Source organism: Carassius carassius, chromosome 2, assembly GCF_963082965.1.
Source record: "Carassius carassius chromosome 2, fCarCar2.1, whole genome shotgun sequence".
Lineage (NCBI taxonomy): Eukaryota > Metazoa > Chordata > Actinopteri > Cypriniformes > Cyprinidae > Carassius > Carassius carassius.
In genome coordinates this window covers 15670682-15688952 of record NC_081756.1, presented here as the reverse complement: position 1 = coordinate 15688952, position 18271 = coordinate 15670682, and the positions used below count along the sequence as shown (strand labels likewise).

At 36.2% G+C, this 18271-nt stretch overlaps 1 protein-coding gene across 2 annotated transcripts; it reads left to right on the top strand.

The window, feature by feature from the left end:
- The first annotated feature begins 1090 nt into the window (after positions 1-1090).
- On the top strand, positions 1091-17094 carry LOC132104211 (galactose-3-O-sulfotransferase 2-like). 2 transcript variants are annotated; one of them, XM_059509522.1, is made up of 4 exons: positions 1091-1279; positions 13494-13604; positions 13731-14040; positions 14978-17094. In XM_059509522.1, exons 2-4 carry the CDS (start codon positions 13498-13500, stop codon positions 15965-15967), a joined length of 1407 nt encoding a protein of 468 aa, XP_059365505.1. In that variant the 5' UTR covers positions 1091-1279; positions 13494-13497; the 3' UTR covers positions 15968-17094. The 2 variants fall into 2 exon arrangements, with proteins under 2 accessions (XP_059365505.1, XP_059365496.1); XM_059509513.1 differs by lacking the exon at positions 1091-1279 and adding an exon at positions 12643-12967.
- Positions 17095-18271: the final 1177 nt, after the last annotated feature.

Here is an 18271-nt window from a genome sequence, read left to right as displayed (position 1 = left end):
GTGTTACCCAGTCATGTTCACCATACATCCAGGTGGCAATGGATTATTTCAACAAGACAAAACAAGTCTGTGATGGCCGACATTTATCCCTCAACTGGCCCCTTCGTTCAGGCTACTCAGTCTTCCTTGTGAAGAATTGTGTCTTTTCTCTTAAGCTTGTTAAATGCATGCATACAAAAATTGGCCATCTCTGTGCTAAGCATTATTCGTATACAGTCTACTGAAAAGAATAAGCGGATTGAACAAACTCATTCAGGTTTCTGATGATGAAAACCAGTGTGATCCTTGTGATCCCCAGACTCCCATTGAAGTTTATTATTCAGTATCATCTGGCTGAGCAAGAGCTCTGAGATGAATGGGGCTTTTGTTGGTTTGGATATTGTATGCGAATGAAACAGATGGGGGTTGCATAGTTTGGGTGTACAGTGACACATCAAACCTAGTTGTCAGTTCTTCAATCTCATAAGAAAGCAATAGATCCCACATTCACATACTTCACATTTATTAATTTTGCATGACAGACAAAAACTAGGAAAATGTAAGGCCAATATATATTAAATGTAAATTAGTGTGACATACTATAGTTCATGTACTTCAGTTTACATCAAAATTAATAGAAGAAATTATTCGTCACATCACAGAGCAATTTAGTGAAAAATACTATAGGTAAAACAGTGATTTAAAATGATTAAAAACTAGAGATAATGACCAGATACATAGCCTACACTTTCTAACATAACTTTTTTTTAAAACAAAATAATATGCAATTTAAAAAAATTCGCTCGATTTTTTAATAAATTATATTTTTACAATTTTATTTAATTTGCTATTTTTATTTTACATTGTTAACCTAAAAGTTGTCAACTAGGCTACATATTTATTTGTGTACACACACAATGGATTCATTTAATAAAAAAATTATTGTCCTTACATAACAGTCCCTTTCATTCCGGCAGCAATAAGAAGAAAATGTAGCATGGGATGAAAATACCGCAGCACGGAGAAAGTTGTACTCTCCCTGCGAACTGCAGAGAGCGCGCCGCGCGGGCACGTTCAGAGAGAGGACAGACGTGGATAAAGTAATGGATGGGGGTTGGGACAGACGCGAGGTACTTCTTAAACGAGTATGAGCGTATTTATTGCACTTTAAAGGACAGTCAAGAATCTCTGTGTGGTGGGCTTTTTTGCATTATTGCCAGTTGTGGATAAGGGGAGAGTGCCACTCGAACTAACGTTTTTTAGGAAACAGCCGCGGTTTGCTTCTGAAAAACACATTCGGGTGAGTAAACCTGATAAATACAAAAATACACTCATTAACGTTTGTATTAAAGGACATTTTTTAGTCCATCTGATCCGCTAACTTCACATCCCTCAGGACTCGTATTCAAATAGCTCAGTTTGACCACATACCACACAGCCTACTTTTACTCTTTTTGGGATTTTTTTCCTCCTGGAAACCACATGCTCTTATAGGCTACACTTAATTCAGTCTTATGTTTATTTTACTTGTACTTTTGTCTTGAGTATGTGTAGTGTCAACATATGGTCTAATGATATCCAGCCTAAAGCGCTTTTCCGTTGCTATAGTCATTCCGAGTAATCACTTGGATTATTTGGCTATGTGGTCGATTAGTGAGGATAAGATCGTTTAGCAGCTGAATTGCATTGTAGAATTAGCCCCGCATTTTGATTGTTGAGCCATCTTTGAACTAACAGTGACGTCTCACTTTAATTTAAGGGGTCTTATGATGTTGCTAATGATGTTTGTGTATTTGCTGTAATGAAATGGTTTTATGCAGTTTAAGGTTTAAAAAACACATTATTTTCCACATACTGTACATTATTGTTTCTCCTCTATGCCTCGGCTTCCTGGAATGCATAATTTTTGGCCAGCTATCCAGTGAGTTGAGATTGACCGAATACCTCAAACTTGTGAATGGAAATGTTACACCCCTTAACATACTGTGAAGGCGTGTTTTGGTCAGAAAACCAGCATGACAGGACAAAAACAATAAAACCCATTACAAACGAGCCATTTGTTACATCAAGTGTTGACATAATTACGGATTATAATGACTTATACTGTGTTTTGGTACCCAACCCTACAAGCGCTTCTCTACACTGCTCAAAACTCACGTTTGAATCATCAGTGGCAAATCCTTTAAATATGAAAACATACTTACAGACTGTGAGTCAGAACAGCTAGCATTGTACTGTATTCTACTCTCCCAGGTTCAGGAAACAGTCCTCCATAAAATGCGTTGCACACATCTGAATATTTGGGTTGATCTGGTTGGGAACAGCGTTGTAAATAGAACTTAACCACTAATTTCTAATTGTGTCCTCTTTTGGAAGACCAAACAAAGTAGTTTCGCTTTCACAATAAAACACACAGCGCCTGTCTCCACAACACGGTGGCAGCAACAATACTAAAGCGAGAATCAAAGTTATGGTTTCTTTCTTTGCGTGAACATTTGGGTGGTGTTATGCAAATCTTCCCACATTGTGACATAGACTTGTGGGGGCGTGTTTAAACGAGGCATTTTAGGAGGGCATGTGTTACAATGTGCGTAGGTCGGGAACACAAAATAGTGGGACAGCCCATCGCGGATGACTGTCGTGCACATGCCTGGTCCTCCCTTGTCTTTTACTGTCATCACTTCACCTTTTATCCTTACGAAGCTCCTCCTTGTTTGGAGGAGTTGTCCTCTCCTATTACTTCCCTTGTGATAATGTTAAACGGAGAAAGGGAAAGCTCAAGAGCATTATGAAGGACAACCTCAGCAGCAAAGGTTCCTCCATCTTGTCTGAGGCGGTGAGGTTTTTTTTCTTGAATGTATAATGTTATTTTTACAGTATTTTTAGTATATATTAGGGCTGGTAAGTATTAAAATTTGTAATCTAATTAATTACATTATGTGGGTGATTAATTAATCTAATTAATCGCACATCAGATTTGGAGAAATTACTCTGAAAAGATTATTTAAAGTCATTTTTGTGCAAAGCATCAAACAGAGATGACAAAAAGTAGGTTCAGCAAGAAATATTGATCGGTCTGTGCAGCGCCACTTCAAATCCAACGTGACTATGGCCAATGGTTAAGCGTGCCAAATGGTGCAATTCATTCAAAACCTTTATTAAGAAATTAAATGTCGCTGTGGGTTGCTCGGGGATGAACAGTTCTGATTTGTCTTTATATTTTGGTTGGCAAAATTGAGTAAAACGGACAACATTGTGTCTAAAATAACACAATATTAACTTCTTAATGAACTGTGTGAGATGAGTATCACATTTGCACTCATGTGATATTGCACTTAGCCTACAGCTCGTGTGATATTTCTTAACTATGTGATCTAAATATGAGACAAATTTTCAAACAGGGGCATTTAGCCCCATATCTTGAATTTTAGGGATATTTTCTAGGCTCCATCATGCAGTAAGTTGTTGCCCTGCCTCATATTAGTCATCAATCGACTGTATGAAATGGCAGATAATCCACATAGGTCTGGTGTGTTAAATCCGTTAATTATTTTAATGTGCTATTTTTCTCCATAATTAATTAATCTAATTAACGTGTTCAATTACACGCCCTAGTGTTTGTGTGTGTGTGTGTGTGTGTGTATATATATATATATATATATATAAAAATAACATTTGTATATTTTTACACAGGAACATAGATTGATAGTAACTTATTACACTAAACATAGAAACAAAGCGATGCGAAAGGCCCTAATGTGTTTCCACCGCAGGAACCCGGATCTAAATAAAGTTCCGTCTTTAGCAGTGCAGTTATTCAGACTATTTTTGCTGTGCTGCACGTGCTGAATTAAAGTGCCAGCGCATTGTTCGCTGTAAAAATGAACATGGATTGACATGGAAATTTAGTAATTTCACAGTTAATTGATACAAATAAAGTCTACCGTGTTTCACAGTCAACACATGACTTTTTGGCTAGGGTTGACTTAAAACTAGAAAATGTGCACTTTTAGAAGACAATTAACATAATAGATGCACTTGTGAAGGCAGAATATCAAGATCCGCGGGATTGCTTGTAATGAAGATTTAAATGCAAAAGGGACTAGAGATGACTATTTCTGTCAGTGGTGCGTCCCTCCTTCCGACGAGCGAATTCTGCCCTGTTTGGCCAACTGACCCTGTGCATTGTGATTGGCCGAATACCGCAAGTACTTGTTGGAAAAATAACACCCATTTCCATAATCGTGAGCTTCAGCTTTCAAAATAAATGTAAAGACTTTGTTTTATCATCAATTCAACCCCGAAAGAGGATCAGAGTGGTATGAGAGACACAGTGATGAAGCTCCTATGTGTTTGCAGTACACAAGCCACGGATGATTAAGACAGCTGACTCCACTGTTTGATCTCTCTCTCTCTCTCTCACACACACACACACACACACGCACACACGCACAATGCACAAAACTCTGCATTTGAACAGTCAATAGCAAATATTTAAACTAATAACAAAACATACTTAAAGTAGCTGATTCAGAAGCGCCGGATTGTCATAGCAAAGTCAGAATGACCTCCTCTCCTGGGTTTACGAAACGGTTCATCCATAAAATGCGTTGCTGTTCTGTTGTAAGTAGGGCTGGGATAAACGATTATTTTTTAAACGATTAATCTAGCGATTATTTTTTTCGATGCATCGATTAATCTAACGATTAATTTTTTCAGACCGATTTGATTTCGATTATCTCCCCATTAATTGACTACTAACAATTTATACATGTTGATTTACATATCTGAATGAAAAAAACATGAATTCCTTAACATTGCAATATATGTTTATTGCTCTTAAAATTACAAAATAAAAAACTGACTAAGAATGCATTACTTTGCACTTGTATAGAGATAGCATTCAATAAAACCTTGAAGCCTTGAAAACACATAGCTTACTGAAACAAGCTTACTGAACACATAGGGCCTAGCTTACTGAAAAAAAGTTCACCCATAATACTTGTTTAGAGCAATTGAAAGAATACAGTAACCAATGTAAACTTTAGGGCTTTAAGCTAATACAGAGAGTGCTTTTCCAAAAAAAAAAAAAAAAAAAAAAAATTAACAGTGGGAGCCAGCAGCCTGTCATTTAGAAAAAAAAATCTCTGAATGCTCCACGTGAAACTTTGGCGTTCTGCCCTTTTTCTATCGTGTCTAATGATTTTGGTTAATATGCACGAAGGAGAGAGAGAGAAAGAGAGCGAGAGAGAGAGAGAGAGAGAGAGAGAGAGAGAGCAAGACAGCGCTCGTGTAGTTTGAAGACTGTGAGTGCGCGAGCGCGCGTGAAACTTGGTGTTTCGCCCTTTTTCTATCGTGTTTAATGATTTTGATTAATATGCACGAGGGAGAGAGAGAGCAAGAAGCGCTCGTGTTGTTTGAAGACTGTGAGTGCTCTCTCTCGTACGCGCCCTGTCAGGCGCAGCACAGTCATTCTATTCTACATCACTCACCGATCAAATAAGGCTTTGACAGCCGCCAAAAAAAAGATCAATGCAGAAAAACCCCTGGATTGGTTTTATAACGTTGGACAGAATGTTGATCCGGCCATCGCGTATATTCAGCGCTAGGGCTGTGAATCTTTGGCAAGGCAGTGATTCGATTCGATTACGATTCATAGGTTTTCGATTCGATTCAAGAACGATTTTTGCAAATTTAGAACGATTCAATTGATTTGATTCACAATTAAATTCGAATCGATTCGATTATAACGATTCGATTCTGCATTCTATACGTGCATTCACGGGAATATTTAAATGCTTTTACTAAATTCTTAAAATGCTTAGTCAGGGGGCAAATTACAGTAGCATTTATGGTTAGAGAACCATAGGTTAGAAAAAAAAAAAAAACCTTTTGTCTAAATGATAGTTTAATGATGCGACATGTCATACGTAAAAATGTATGTAAGCCAAGTTTTTAAAAAAGAGCTTAAAGAGTATTATGTATAAGCTAACATTTTGTCACACCAGGGGCGTAGCCATAATTTCAGAAGTGACAGAAATGTCAAATACAATCATTTTATGTATGTAGCCTATATAATAATAATAATAATAATAATAATAATAATTATTATTATTATTTATTTTTTTTTACAAGAAATTATCTTCTTTTTTAATTAGTTTTAATTAGCTGTAATAAATCAAATACACTGCTGGACAATAATCAATCATTTGTAATCGATATTTTTTTCCTAATGGCAATTTTATGATTGTTTTATATACTAGGCTACATTTAATTAGCAATTATTTAAATTAAGGTAGAAAATATACTTTATAGTTTCTGTACTGTAATAAATATCAATTAACACTGCATCATTCATAAACTGTTTGTGTTTTTTTTTTAGTTTCATCAGTTCATTCTGCTTTTATTCAGTTTAGCTGCAGATATAGCCTGGCACGTCTATGAGAGCGAGATCGCTTCTCTTTCAGTGTGAAAACGTCTTCATCTCTATTTAACTTTTCCTCTCCATCAGCGAATGATTCTGAGAGAAAACGCGCCAGATGTCTGTTTGCTAATGAAACAAATGCTACTTTCATGCATCTGATTATCAGATAAATCTCGCGCTCTTATTTCAAGGTCGTTGTTAATGCTGTGGTTAACTTTAAAAGTTTCCTTCGTATATTCGGTTCATCCGCATTGTTTAAAAACATTTATCATTCAATGGATCTGTGCGTATGATTTAGACACTTACATTTCTGCTCCGTCCATGCAATAAACACAGCTGTCGACGGCTCCGGTAAGTCCGTCGGTAAGATGCAGAGAGCCATTGACAAACTACAGAAAAGTATAACTACTTCACGTTAGCATTACTGGACACGAGTCCTATAGATCACACGTCAGCTGCGTCAGAGACGAACGGTGCACGAGCGCAATCCTGTGACAGTCTCAGTCGGTAAACAGTGGAACGCGTGAAGGACAGATAAGAGGCACGATTCACGAACACTCTTCAAGGTCTCCATTAATTCGTGCGTGTAGTAATTTAATGTGTATACATTTTGAAAGCATTGAATCGGTATAGAAATCACGATTCATTCGATTCTTAGCATTTTGAATCGATAACTGTCCAAGATCGGTGATTCACGATTAAAAAATCATGTTTCAAGATCGATGCATATGAATCGACAGGGTTTGTAATCGATGCATCGAGAAAACGAGTGAATCGTTACACCCCTATTCAGTGCACATAAGGTAAACGTTTTGCAAACGTTTTTTAGAGAAATAAAAACAGGTGACGAATCGATGTGCATATTTTGCGTCGACGTATTTTTTGCGTCGACGTTATTGATGACCTCGACGTGTTGTCCCAGCCCTAGTTGTAAGTAATCTTAAAGATTCCTAAATGCATCTACTTTCGGAAGGCCAAATAAAGTGCTTTTGCTTTTGCCTAGAAACACACATCATCTCTCTGACATGGCTGCTTCATCACTAATTGTGGTCACTGAAACCAATCCTTCTTGCATGAAAATTTGGGCCGTATTACACAAATATTTCCACATAGTGATGTAGACATGTGGGGAGGTGTTTGAATGAACCGTTTTAGGGGGACGTGACAGAGTCTTAACTTTGATAAAGAATATCTCTGTGGATTTGAGACTTCAGTCTTTGCAACTTTACAGATCTTCATTATGCATTAAGAGTTTGTAACACTCCAAAGAGAAAGGCAACATTTTAATCACATCATTTGACCACTTTAAACAAAACCATGCAACATTTTGCATTAAAAGATTTTTTCAACCAATAGAGCCATCAAGATATGTAAATTACAGATACTTTCATGCACATAATTCAGGGTACAGGAAGCTTGTCATCATATTTATGCAGTGGGATAACATGGGGAAGCAACTATGCTGGCTTCATCCAACCACCAAATCACACTTCTTTGTGAAATGTCAGCAATCCGAAACATGATTGGTATACTAAATCCACAGAGACATATTTTATTATTATAATTTATTTTATGAGAATCAACAATGTTCTTTAGCAACTTACTACAAGACCTGTGTGTGTTGCTTCAAGACAGTGACCAACATCTTTGTTGTTTTATTTTTTTTATTTCTTGGATTTGTAGTTCAGAAGAAACAAAGAAGGGATGCAGTTAATTTTTATCACCAGTTTGTCTTCTGCTTTCTGCTAATGCATGTCTTCCTCTGTCAACCTCTCATGCTAACAGAAATCTTTTAGTTAATACTGCCTTATTAATTGATTTTGGGTATCAGACAAGGCCTGCTGTTAAGAGTTTTGGATAACAGACAAATCGTATGTCTTCTGATAGGATCTGGTAAACAGAATGAATCTAATATTCCTGGCATGGATGTCCGATCTAACATTTTTGGCGTTGTCGGCAAGATTGTGTATTCAATATTTTGACACATAAAAAAAGTTCACTTACAACAAAAATGATTAATGAACATTAATAGGTGAAAGTGATCAAAGCCAACAAAAAAAGTTAATCTGGTTCATCTAACAAGGTATGAAACCAGATGCAGGAAATCTAAACAGGATGTCTGTCTTATTGAAATTCACACAGTTAAGTGTGTATGGGTTGGTAGCAATAAACATCTTTGTTTTCTTTTCATGTGGTCAGGTGGTGTTATTAATTACATCTTTAGAGTGCATGCCAATGTTTTCTGCTTTTCAGCATTTCTTTATTGCTTTGTCCTCACTAGGGGTGGGCGATATCTCGATATTTAAAATATATCTAGATATTTTTTAAACACGATATGGATCTTGACATATCGTATATATCGATATATTGTTTATATTTAATTCTGATTCTGCCACTTTGCTTGTTTGTCTTCTCTGTGCTGTGCTCGCCCCCACCTCCTCGATTTTGTTCCCCCTCCCCTCGCGTGTTGTCTCATTGAACATGGCGGCATCCGCAACAAGCCCGGAGGCTACAGTACTCATTTAAAAAAAAAAAGACAACTGGCTCCATTATATGGAGATACTTCAGTTTCAAGGCGTTGGACAAACAGCAGGCAGATGTCTACTGTAGGGCCCTATGATTTCCGCGATGCAGAAAACGCGGACGGAATCGCGGAATCCAGTCATAAAAACGGAATTTACAGTTTAACGCGTAATGTCACGAAATTTGTCACATTTTGAATGAATTAATCAAAACTAGGTCATTGCACTTACATCAAATCAGGATATGGACTAATATCTGTAAATATTAAGCCGGAAAAGTATATTTAAATATGAATCCTGCATGTTCTGCATGTCTGTGTAAATGAATTGCGCAGAAGCGCGGCTTCATTTATTACACGTATAACGTTACTGAAGCGTGTGTGACGCTCGCGGTGATTTCAGCATCTGCAGTCTTACTAAATGAGGACGTAAACACATGAACATCTCCAGAACTACACTGAGAGTCACTTCATGAGCATTTGACCATTTGATTTGAGTAAAACTAGCGTCATATCACATCATAGACATAGTATCATATACACAGAACTGTAAAAGTATTCACGGCAGCCCGTCAAAAAAGTCTGGTTTAGTTTAAAGACAAGTATTTGCCAGAAATCTATTACTATTGTTCAGCAGAATGTACATAGCCTCCTACTCCTACTACTACTTAAATGAAACAAACATAATTCTTTTTAAGGAATAATCCCACAACATTTCTTCCACGTTTTATTTTTAATAGTAAATCCCCTTTGTTTACCAAAAAACAAGTTTGCTTAATTTTCAATAATTAAAAGATAAATTAAATGAATGTTTTATGCCTTCATTTGACAACCAGAAAAAATTAAATACACAACAGAATTTCAGAGGGGGGAAAAAAACATTTCATAAGACTATTTTAAGAAATAAATTTAAGAAAATTAAGTTGTTTTTATGCATTTAAATAATTACATATGCTAAAACACAGAATTGGGTAACAATAAAACATATGGTGAAGAAAAAAATAAACATTTCACAGGGCCCTGAACATGTAATTTTTGTTAAACTTATAATAAATTGATGTGAAAAAGTTTTATGATTTTAATTAATTGGACATGTTTTTTTATTTAATTTAACCATTAAAAATGAGTTGAGAAAAATTAAAACAGAAAAAAACGGAATCCAGAAAAATCTTAACTGAAAAAACGGAATTTTGAAAAAAATAAAACTAATTTCATAGGGCCCTACTACTGCTGTGAATGCCGAAAGTTGGTGCAAACCAAAGCTTCTAGCACCACGAACTAAGTATCCCGGCCACTAAACCCACTAGCTCTGGCAACACTCCACACACTACAATCACTACACAGATAGTGTAGCAGATGTCTGGGTCAGCTTTTGGGATACTACAGTTTTAAGGAGAAAAAACTCAGCAATGGTGTTGATTAATGGATTGGCACATGGTTTGTCAAAAAGCACATTAAAAACATCACAGAGACAAATAAACAAGATAAAAAAACTTGATTTTCACTTCAGGGGACCTTTAAGTGAAAAAAAAAATAGCCTCGACAGCCTTACTTTTCCCCAACTTGTTGGCTTTGTTCTTTCTCACCGGACTTGTGTAGGTGATGTAGAAGAGGAAAGCAGGCATTTGGACCAAAGCACTGTGAGGTAAGGGAGGGGGAGAAATGTTTCTGAACTTAAAGCCCCCCCGTAGGGAATTTTTTTTTATGTTTTCTTTTTTTCTATGTGGTGTTTTTAAAATGCTTTTAGGGTCCGTGCATCTTTTGGTCATTTGACCTTCTACTTAAAAAGAAATAAAGATAAATGAGAAACGGATTGATTTTCGTTTTTCTGTTTTGTTTTGTGGGCGGCGCTGAAATGCCCATTTCAACTCTTCTGTATTCTGCGAGCTCAGTTCATCTTCAACAGCAGAGAAGCGGCAGACAGCAGAGCTTATTAATCCTGCCTATTCTTTGCTAGTGGTGCTTGCAAGATAAAATAATAATAATAATAATAATAAAAAATAATATTATTTTTTCAGGCTGCTGCATGTTATTGACAAAGCAGACTTGACAACTTTATACATAAAACGCCATTTGAATTTTACTTTAGCCTGTGATCTACAACGACATGGAATAAAATATACTACAAATTTTTGGCCTACTTAATTTATTCTAGGCCATTCAGAAAAAAAATAATAATGGGAAAAATCCAACCCACATTTATAATAAAATTTATAATAAAATAAGTTGTTTTCCGCATAATTAGTCTGCTTTAAATAGGCTATAGCCTAAGTATACTTAGAATTATGAACTGAATTCATGAATTCCGTAGATGACAGTATGAATATAGTGATGCTGTGACATCATTACACATAATGAGTTCAGACGGGAAACACTGCACCTCTTTTGGTTTCATATAAATTACATAGGCCTAAACATAAAATTATTATTATTACTTTTCTATTTAAATGGCTTATTTTAAAAGTAGACATGTCCAGCTAGACATGGTTCGTCTGATGCATAAACATGGTTAATTTCTGATGTTTCAGAAAGAAGTTAATGTAGACTGAGATGGCAGAAAGCACATCGTGTTGAGTTTTGTAAGGTTTTCATGTTATTTAGGGTGTCTTTTGACCAAAACTGACGGAGCTGAAGCTCTTTCCTCTGTTATCGGGATGGAGAGTGTGGAGAAGTGCAGCAGACTACACTCTACAAGATAAAGCTTCAGTTGCTGTATGTAATAGTGAATGAAAACACGGCTACCTGTGAGGTTTTTCTTAAATAGGCATAGAATAAAATTAGTAGGCTAAAAATAATCATATTTCATGTTGTTGTAGATCATATAGGCCTACAGTAAAATTCAAATGTCATAGAATACAGTAATTTCTGTTTTGTCAATAAAAAAAAAAAAAAAAAAAAAATATATATATATATATGTCTATACATGTCTACTTTTAAAATATTTATATATATATATATATATATATATATATATATATATATATATATATATATATATATATATATATATACGCACCACTAGCAAAGAATCGGCAGGATTAATAAGATCTGCTGTCTGCCGCTTCTCTCCTGTTGAAGATGAACTGAGCTCTCGTTGCTGCTTTTTGGTGCAGAACAGAAGGATGAAAGTGGCGTTGCAGCGCCGCCCACACATTCAAACCAATATTAAAGCATAATCTCATTTTTGACCATAAACAAAAATACGAAAAATCCAGCAAAATTTTCGTTTTCCGTTTCTTAAACAAAACGAAAATCAAACTGTTTCTCATTTATCTTTATTTCTTTTAAAATGGAAAATCAAATGAACAAAAGATACACGGACCTTTTAGACAGACATGTGTCAATCCATTAATCAACGCCATTGCTGAGTATTTCCTAGGGTGTTGTTACATTCAAGCTATTTTAAGGCATGAGAAAATTTTCATAATATATATTTTTTTAAATATGTAATTTTGATGATCAAAGATTAGTTTTAAGGGATAAAGCATTTGATTTTAAAACGCATTTTTACCCCTTTTGTGTTGTTTTACTACTTACACAATTATTTAAAGTATAAAACATTGTTATTTAGCTACAATACACAGCATGGTTTTTAATTATATTTTTATATTTTTATTTTGGGTGATGATGTGCTGTTTATTGTCTTGCTTCGCTTTCAATCACGTGTTTTTTCTGAGACTAGTGTTTTAGCAAAGAGCCGGTCTGACGTCAAGGCTTCGACTCGCAGCAGACAGGTCCCTTAAACCCGCACACACTCACTCAAAACACGAAGCAGTCCCTTTTCTCACTTTCTCCATGGTCTTCGACAAGCTGGGACGAAGCACATGAGCGTCAAGCAAGCGGGAAATGTAACGCATTTTACTGTAGTCGTGCAGGCGTTCAGTGTCGGACCATGTACGAAGCACGGATGGAGCGCTTCCATCACACAGACGTCGGGCAGATTTGAAAGGCATCGGCCGAGATGCACCGTGGCTGCTGTTACCAAGCGCCGATCTATATTGATACCGGCCGGGTTTTATCATGGTTTTCAGACGGTCCTCTCGGTAAGTGTATCTGGCTCAGAGCTGCGACTGGCACCGACTGCTGGGCGCAATATGTGATTTATGACAGCGGTTATCTGTCTTTGTCCGAGCAAATTCTGCAGCATCCTTTTGAGCAAGACGAGACAAGCGTATTGAAACAGGTCGGGTTTTTTTATATTTTGTCCCTCAGCCCATTTAGTTTTACTCTAAACCCTTTTTATTTTTTTATGCAAGCATAATGTAGTTTGCAATAAAGCGTTGAAGATAATTTCCAGTAGCAGCATTCAAGCGTTTTGTGTGTTTACAGTGCAGATACACCTGCCTGTTTATCTTCTATTTTCTCACACTACTCTGTTTTCTTAATGTGACTTTTGTGTTTCCAATCATGTCTTCTCTGTTCTTGCTAATTTCACATGCTCACATTCTTTCCTTTTATGATCCTGCTGTTGGTCTTTTCTGATTTCATGCTCTATTAATGAGCATCTCACTCTCTTTCAGTGCTGCTCAGTTTCACAACTTAGGCTAACTGTCCTCCTCTTGATCATAGGAGAATGCGGTGGTTGGGATGTTATCGGATGGGGCCCATATGGAAAGCACTCCTGGTATTTGTTCTCATTGCTTTTGCTGGACAACTTCTGGGAGTCATCTTCAACAAGAGGTATGAAAATGTTGACATTCTGATCTTAACTCCTTTTCAAAAACCTGTTTTTGTCTTGTACTGCAATCTTATACAGCACATTGTTGGTTACATTTTTGTGCTCTGTTACATTTTTGTCTACATTAGCTGGATGCAGCCAGAGAGACCTCACTCCCTCTACTATCTTCCCTCTGAGAATTCCCAAGGGGAGTCTCTGGGGTCTTGTCAGCCCAGCATCCACATCATGTTCCTGAAGACTCACAAGACAGCAAGCAGCACAGTTCTCAACTTGCTCTATCGCTTTGGAGAGGAGCAGGGCCTTAAATTTGCCCTTCCCATGGGGTATCAGTTTGGCTACCCACTGCCCTTTATCGCCCTGAGGGTGAAAGGATACAGAGGCCCTCACGTGGCAGAATTTGACATAATGGGAAATCATATGCGGTTCAACAAACCAGAGGTTCAGCATACTATAGCTGGCATTTCCTTAGATAGATGTGTTGAAAATCACACTCTGGCTGTTCAGATTTGATAAATTATTTTGGGGTCCAAGTAATAAAATGTATTTACTTCTTTTGTGTTATTGTGTTTCTGGCTGTTTTGGCATCAAAACCTGTGAGTCGCAACTAGGTGGCACTATAATACGTACTAATAATTATATAAAGATTTAATTGTGATTAATCGCATCCAAAATCAAAGTTTTTGTTTACATAATATATATATATATATATATATATATATATATATATATATATATATATATATATATATATACATATACATATATAAATATATATATATATATATATATATATATATATATATATATCAGTAATGTGTATATTTATTATGTATATATACATAAACACAGGTGCATTTTTATATTTAAGTAACATTTGTTTTGTTTATATAAAATATTAATATTTATATATAATACAAATCATAACTGAATATAAATATATACTTGTAAATATTTTTTTAATATATGTATTTGTTTGTGTATTTATATATACATAATAAATATACACAGCACACACACATATATTATGCAAACAAAAACCTTTATTTTGGATTAAATTAATCGCGATTAATTGTTTGACCGCACTATTCATATTAAATGGCAAATATTCATGCAAATTTTATAGTCAAATACTTTGGATTGACACTTGTATGTTTTCTTTTTCAAACAACCTTGACTAACTAATTGAAGATTCATACTACTTTTTTAACATATTTATTTTATTAACTCTCGTCCAGAATATAAATAGAATCTTAAGCAAGAAAACTATAGAAATCTCCTATGAACATTTATATTCAATATTTGATTTTAGTTACATGATTAAAGATTTTTACTTTTAAGTTTTTGTAATGTGATTCACTTTTTACTTTTGTTGCAGGTTGAGAAGGTCATGCCAGCTGACACCTTCTATTTCTCCATCCTCCGAGACCCTGTGGCGCTAGCCGAATCCTCCTATGCCTACTATAAAAATGTTGCCCCTGCCTTCAGGCTTGTCAAAGGACTGGGCGAATTTGCAGACAACCCCTATAAGTACTACGACCCCAGACTCCGAAACAATCATTATGCCCACAACCTGATGTGGTTTGATTTTGGTCTGGATCATACCTCCAACTTCAGCTTTGGGCTGGTCAAGCGCGGTGTGGCAGCAGTGCGTCGGAACTTCAAGCTCATCCTTATCTCAGAGTATTTCGACCAATCTATGGTGCTGCTCCGCCATGCTCTGTGCTGGCCGTTAGATGCTGTGGTTTCTTTTAGCCTGAACGCCAGGCAGCAGATGCCCAGTGGAAGATCAGGATGGGTGGGCAAGGCTGCAGCTCCAGCTCCTTTGGCATTAACAGACAAGCAAAGATCGAAATTACGTGAATGGAATGCACTAGACTGGCACCTTTACCAAGCTTTTAATCTCACTTTCTGGCAGGAAGTAGAGCGCTTCGGGCGCAGTCGGATGGAGTCTGAGGTGGCCTTGCTGAGGACCAAACGGGATGTTCTCACTCGCATCTGCTTGCGTGATGGGGGCCGCCCCATAGAGGCCACTCGCATCCGGGACAAGACCATCCGCCCTTTCCAGAGTGGATTAGTGAAGATCTTGGGATACGAGTTGCAGTCGGGACTAGATAATGTCACGTGGGAAGCTTGCCTACGCATGATCAGGCCTGAGATACAATACAAAGACTTGCTGGATCTTCGGCAGTTCCCCCGAGCCCAGCAACCCCCAGCCGCTGGAGGGCTTCCAGTAAAGAGAGAGTCCTCAATACTCAGGACTGAAGACCATGAGGGAAAGAGGTTGGTGGAGAAGGACTGGGACGGGACCATTCTGTTTCGGAATCTAACATTGGGTCAGGTTGATTCAAAAGTAAGACTTAGATAGTGAGTTAGTTGCACCTTTTTGCCTCAAGGTCATTAGTTCTGACCCATTTTGGCTCCACAGGCCTCTGTGCTGCACTACTAGAGGAAAAGGGATATCCAAGACATACAACACACCACTTTGTCATTGACTTTTCCTTCCTACATCTTGCCCTTCTACATTCTATTTTATAGAAGAAAACATTTGTTGAATGTTCAGCATTTGTTGAATGTCCAAAGTGGATGGATTAGATTGCAGTGGCTAGATTGATATAATGGTACAAACATGCCAGATGGTGGCTAAATGCACAATCTCGCTGTTGGTGAGTTTGTTATTGGGAAGAAGTGAGAAAATGCTGCTTCCCTGTCTGTGAAGAGCCATGGTATGGTACAAAAAACATAGCAGTGAACGTTATGTAAGTGGTTGCAGTGTTTCAAACATGCTGCTAAAACCCCAATTTTTAAATAGATAAAGTATCTTTGGTACGTTAGTGTTCAAAAGTTTGGAGTCAATAAGATTATTTTTGAAAGAACTTAATACTTTTATTGAACATGCATTAAATTGATCAGAAGTAACAGTAAAGGCATTTATTATGATAAGAAAAAACAAATACATTTTGTTCTTTTGAACTACAAGAAACAATTATATTAAATTGTAATAATACTCCACATTACTGTATTTTTGATAAAATAAATGAATCCTTTGTGAACATAAGACACTTCTTTTTGAAAATGTTAAAAAAGTGTTACCAACCCCCAAATTCTATGTATGCTTGAGCATCCAATGAAATAACAGTATGATACTGGAAATTAATTCGAATTTGATTATAGTACACAATGGATATCCATTCGCTACATGATTCCACAAAAGTGCAATCACAGACGATTCATTGTCTGGATCATGAGATTCAAACAGTGGTACTTTTCAGAGTTGCTGGAATTTTATTTTAAATCTGTTTATATGGGTAATTGTTCAACAGGAATTTTTATTTATTTCTTTTCTTTTTTAGAAGGGATGGGTTGATTTCTATGCCACACACATTTTTCAGTGACACAGTATAAGCTAATACATGGTCATGTGAGAACAACATCTCCAGTTTTTAATACTGTGAAATAATATGACCATTCATCAAATGATTGGCCATTGCGCTTCCTGTATCTTGCTAGAGGTTGATATTTTAGCTTTTTATTTTGATGTTTTCAATTTTAAAAAAATCCATAGATGGTGAATGTTCACTGGCATGGTCAATGCTGTTATTTCTGAGGCCTGTCATAAACATTTTAAAGATCAGAACACCTGAAATTCCAAAACTCAATGGTTATTATGCCTTACAATTCGTACCTTTGTGAAGCAGTGCTTTAATATCAAAGTTTGCTGTATTTATTATGCTTTTATATAAATTTCTCTGTGTATCTACAGCATTTATACTCTCAAACTACTACAAACTGTTTTTTTTCTCTTATTGCGTGTGCTGAGAAAATGTAGTGTAGAAATTTGACTGGAATGCACTGTGCAAATTGCCCCATGTTATGGACAGCCAGCTTTTTGTATGTAGATTTCAATGCACAGAGTAAGACGACATCTAACATTACCAGTGATTTTATTTCCTCTGTTTTAAGTAAGACGACATTGAAATGAAGAAAACACTAGTATGGTCACTGTTGTGTGCCTATTCATGTGCACCATTTATTGTAGAGTTAGGATTTATATGCATGGCTATAGTTAGCAAACATTTCCTTGTATAATTGATAAACAACTGCATAACTTGCATTTTAATACCCCATTCCATTCTAGTTTGGACTGTATTATTGCCAATTAATTAGTCTTTATCTTTGACTTTCCATTCACAGTAGCTTCCATGGTTGCAGCTTACATTAGTTTTTTTTTTCCAGTGAATATGGAGTAATAGAACATGCATTTAACTGATTATATTTCACAAAAAAGACTATTTGAAAGACAGTGATTCATTTTGATCATATATGTTTCTCTTCAGAAACGTTGTTGGCGAATTTAATGTTTCTTCCATTAAAAAGTAAAGAGTAATGCTATTACTGTGAATCATGTTTGCAGAAATTCACACTAAATTAAGTGTGATTAATTTAAGCAATGATTTTCTGTTCAGTTTGAGATGTATAACTTTTACACTCACTCACCTTGTTTTAGAGAAAACAGTAATGAGTCCGTGACTCTTTAGGTAGATTAACTGTGGCACTGTAATTTAAAAATAAACCAAAGAGGTACAGATGTTTCTGTGCTTGGAAACTTGATATATCAAAAATTGGCACAGTTTTTCATTACATTCATTGACCAGAAAATTGAATCAGAAGG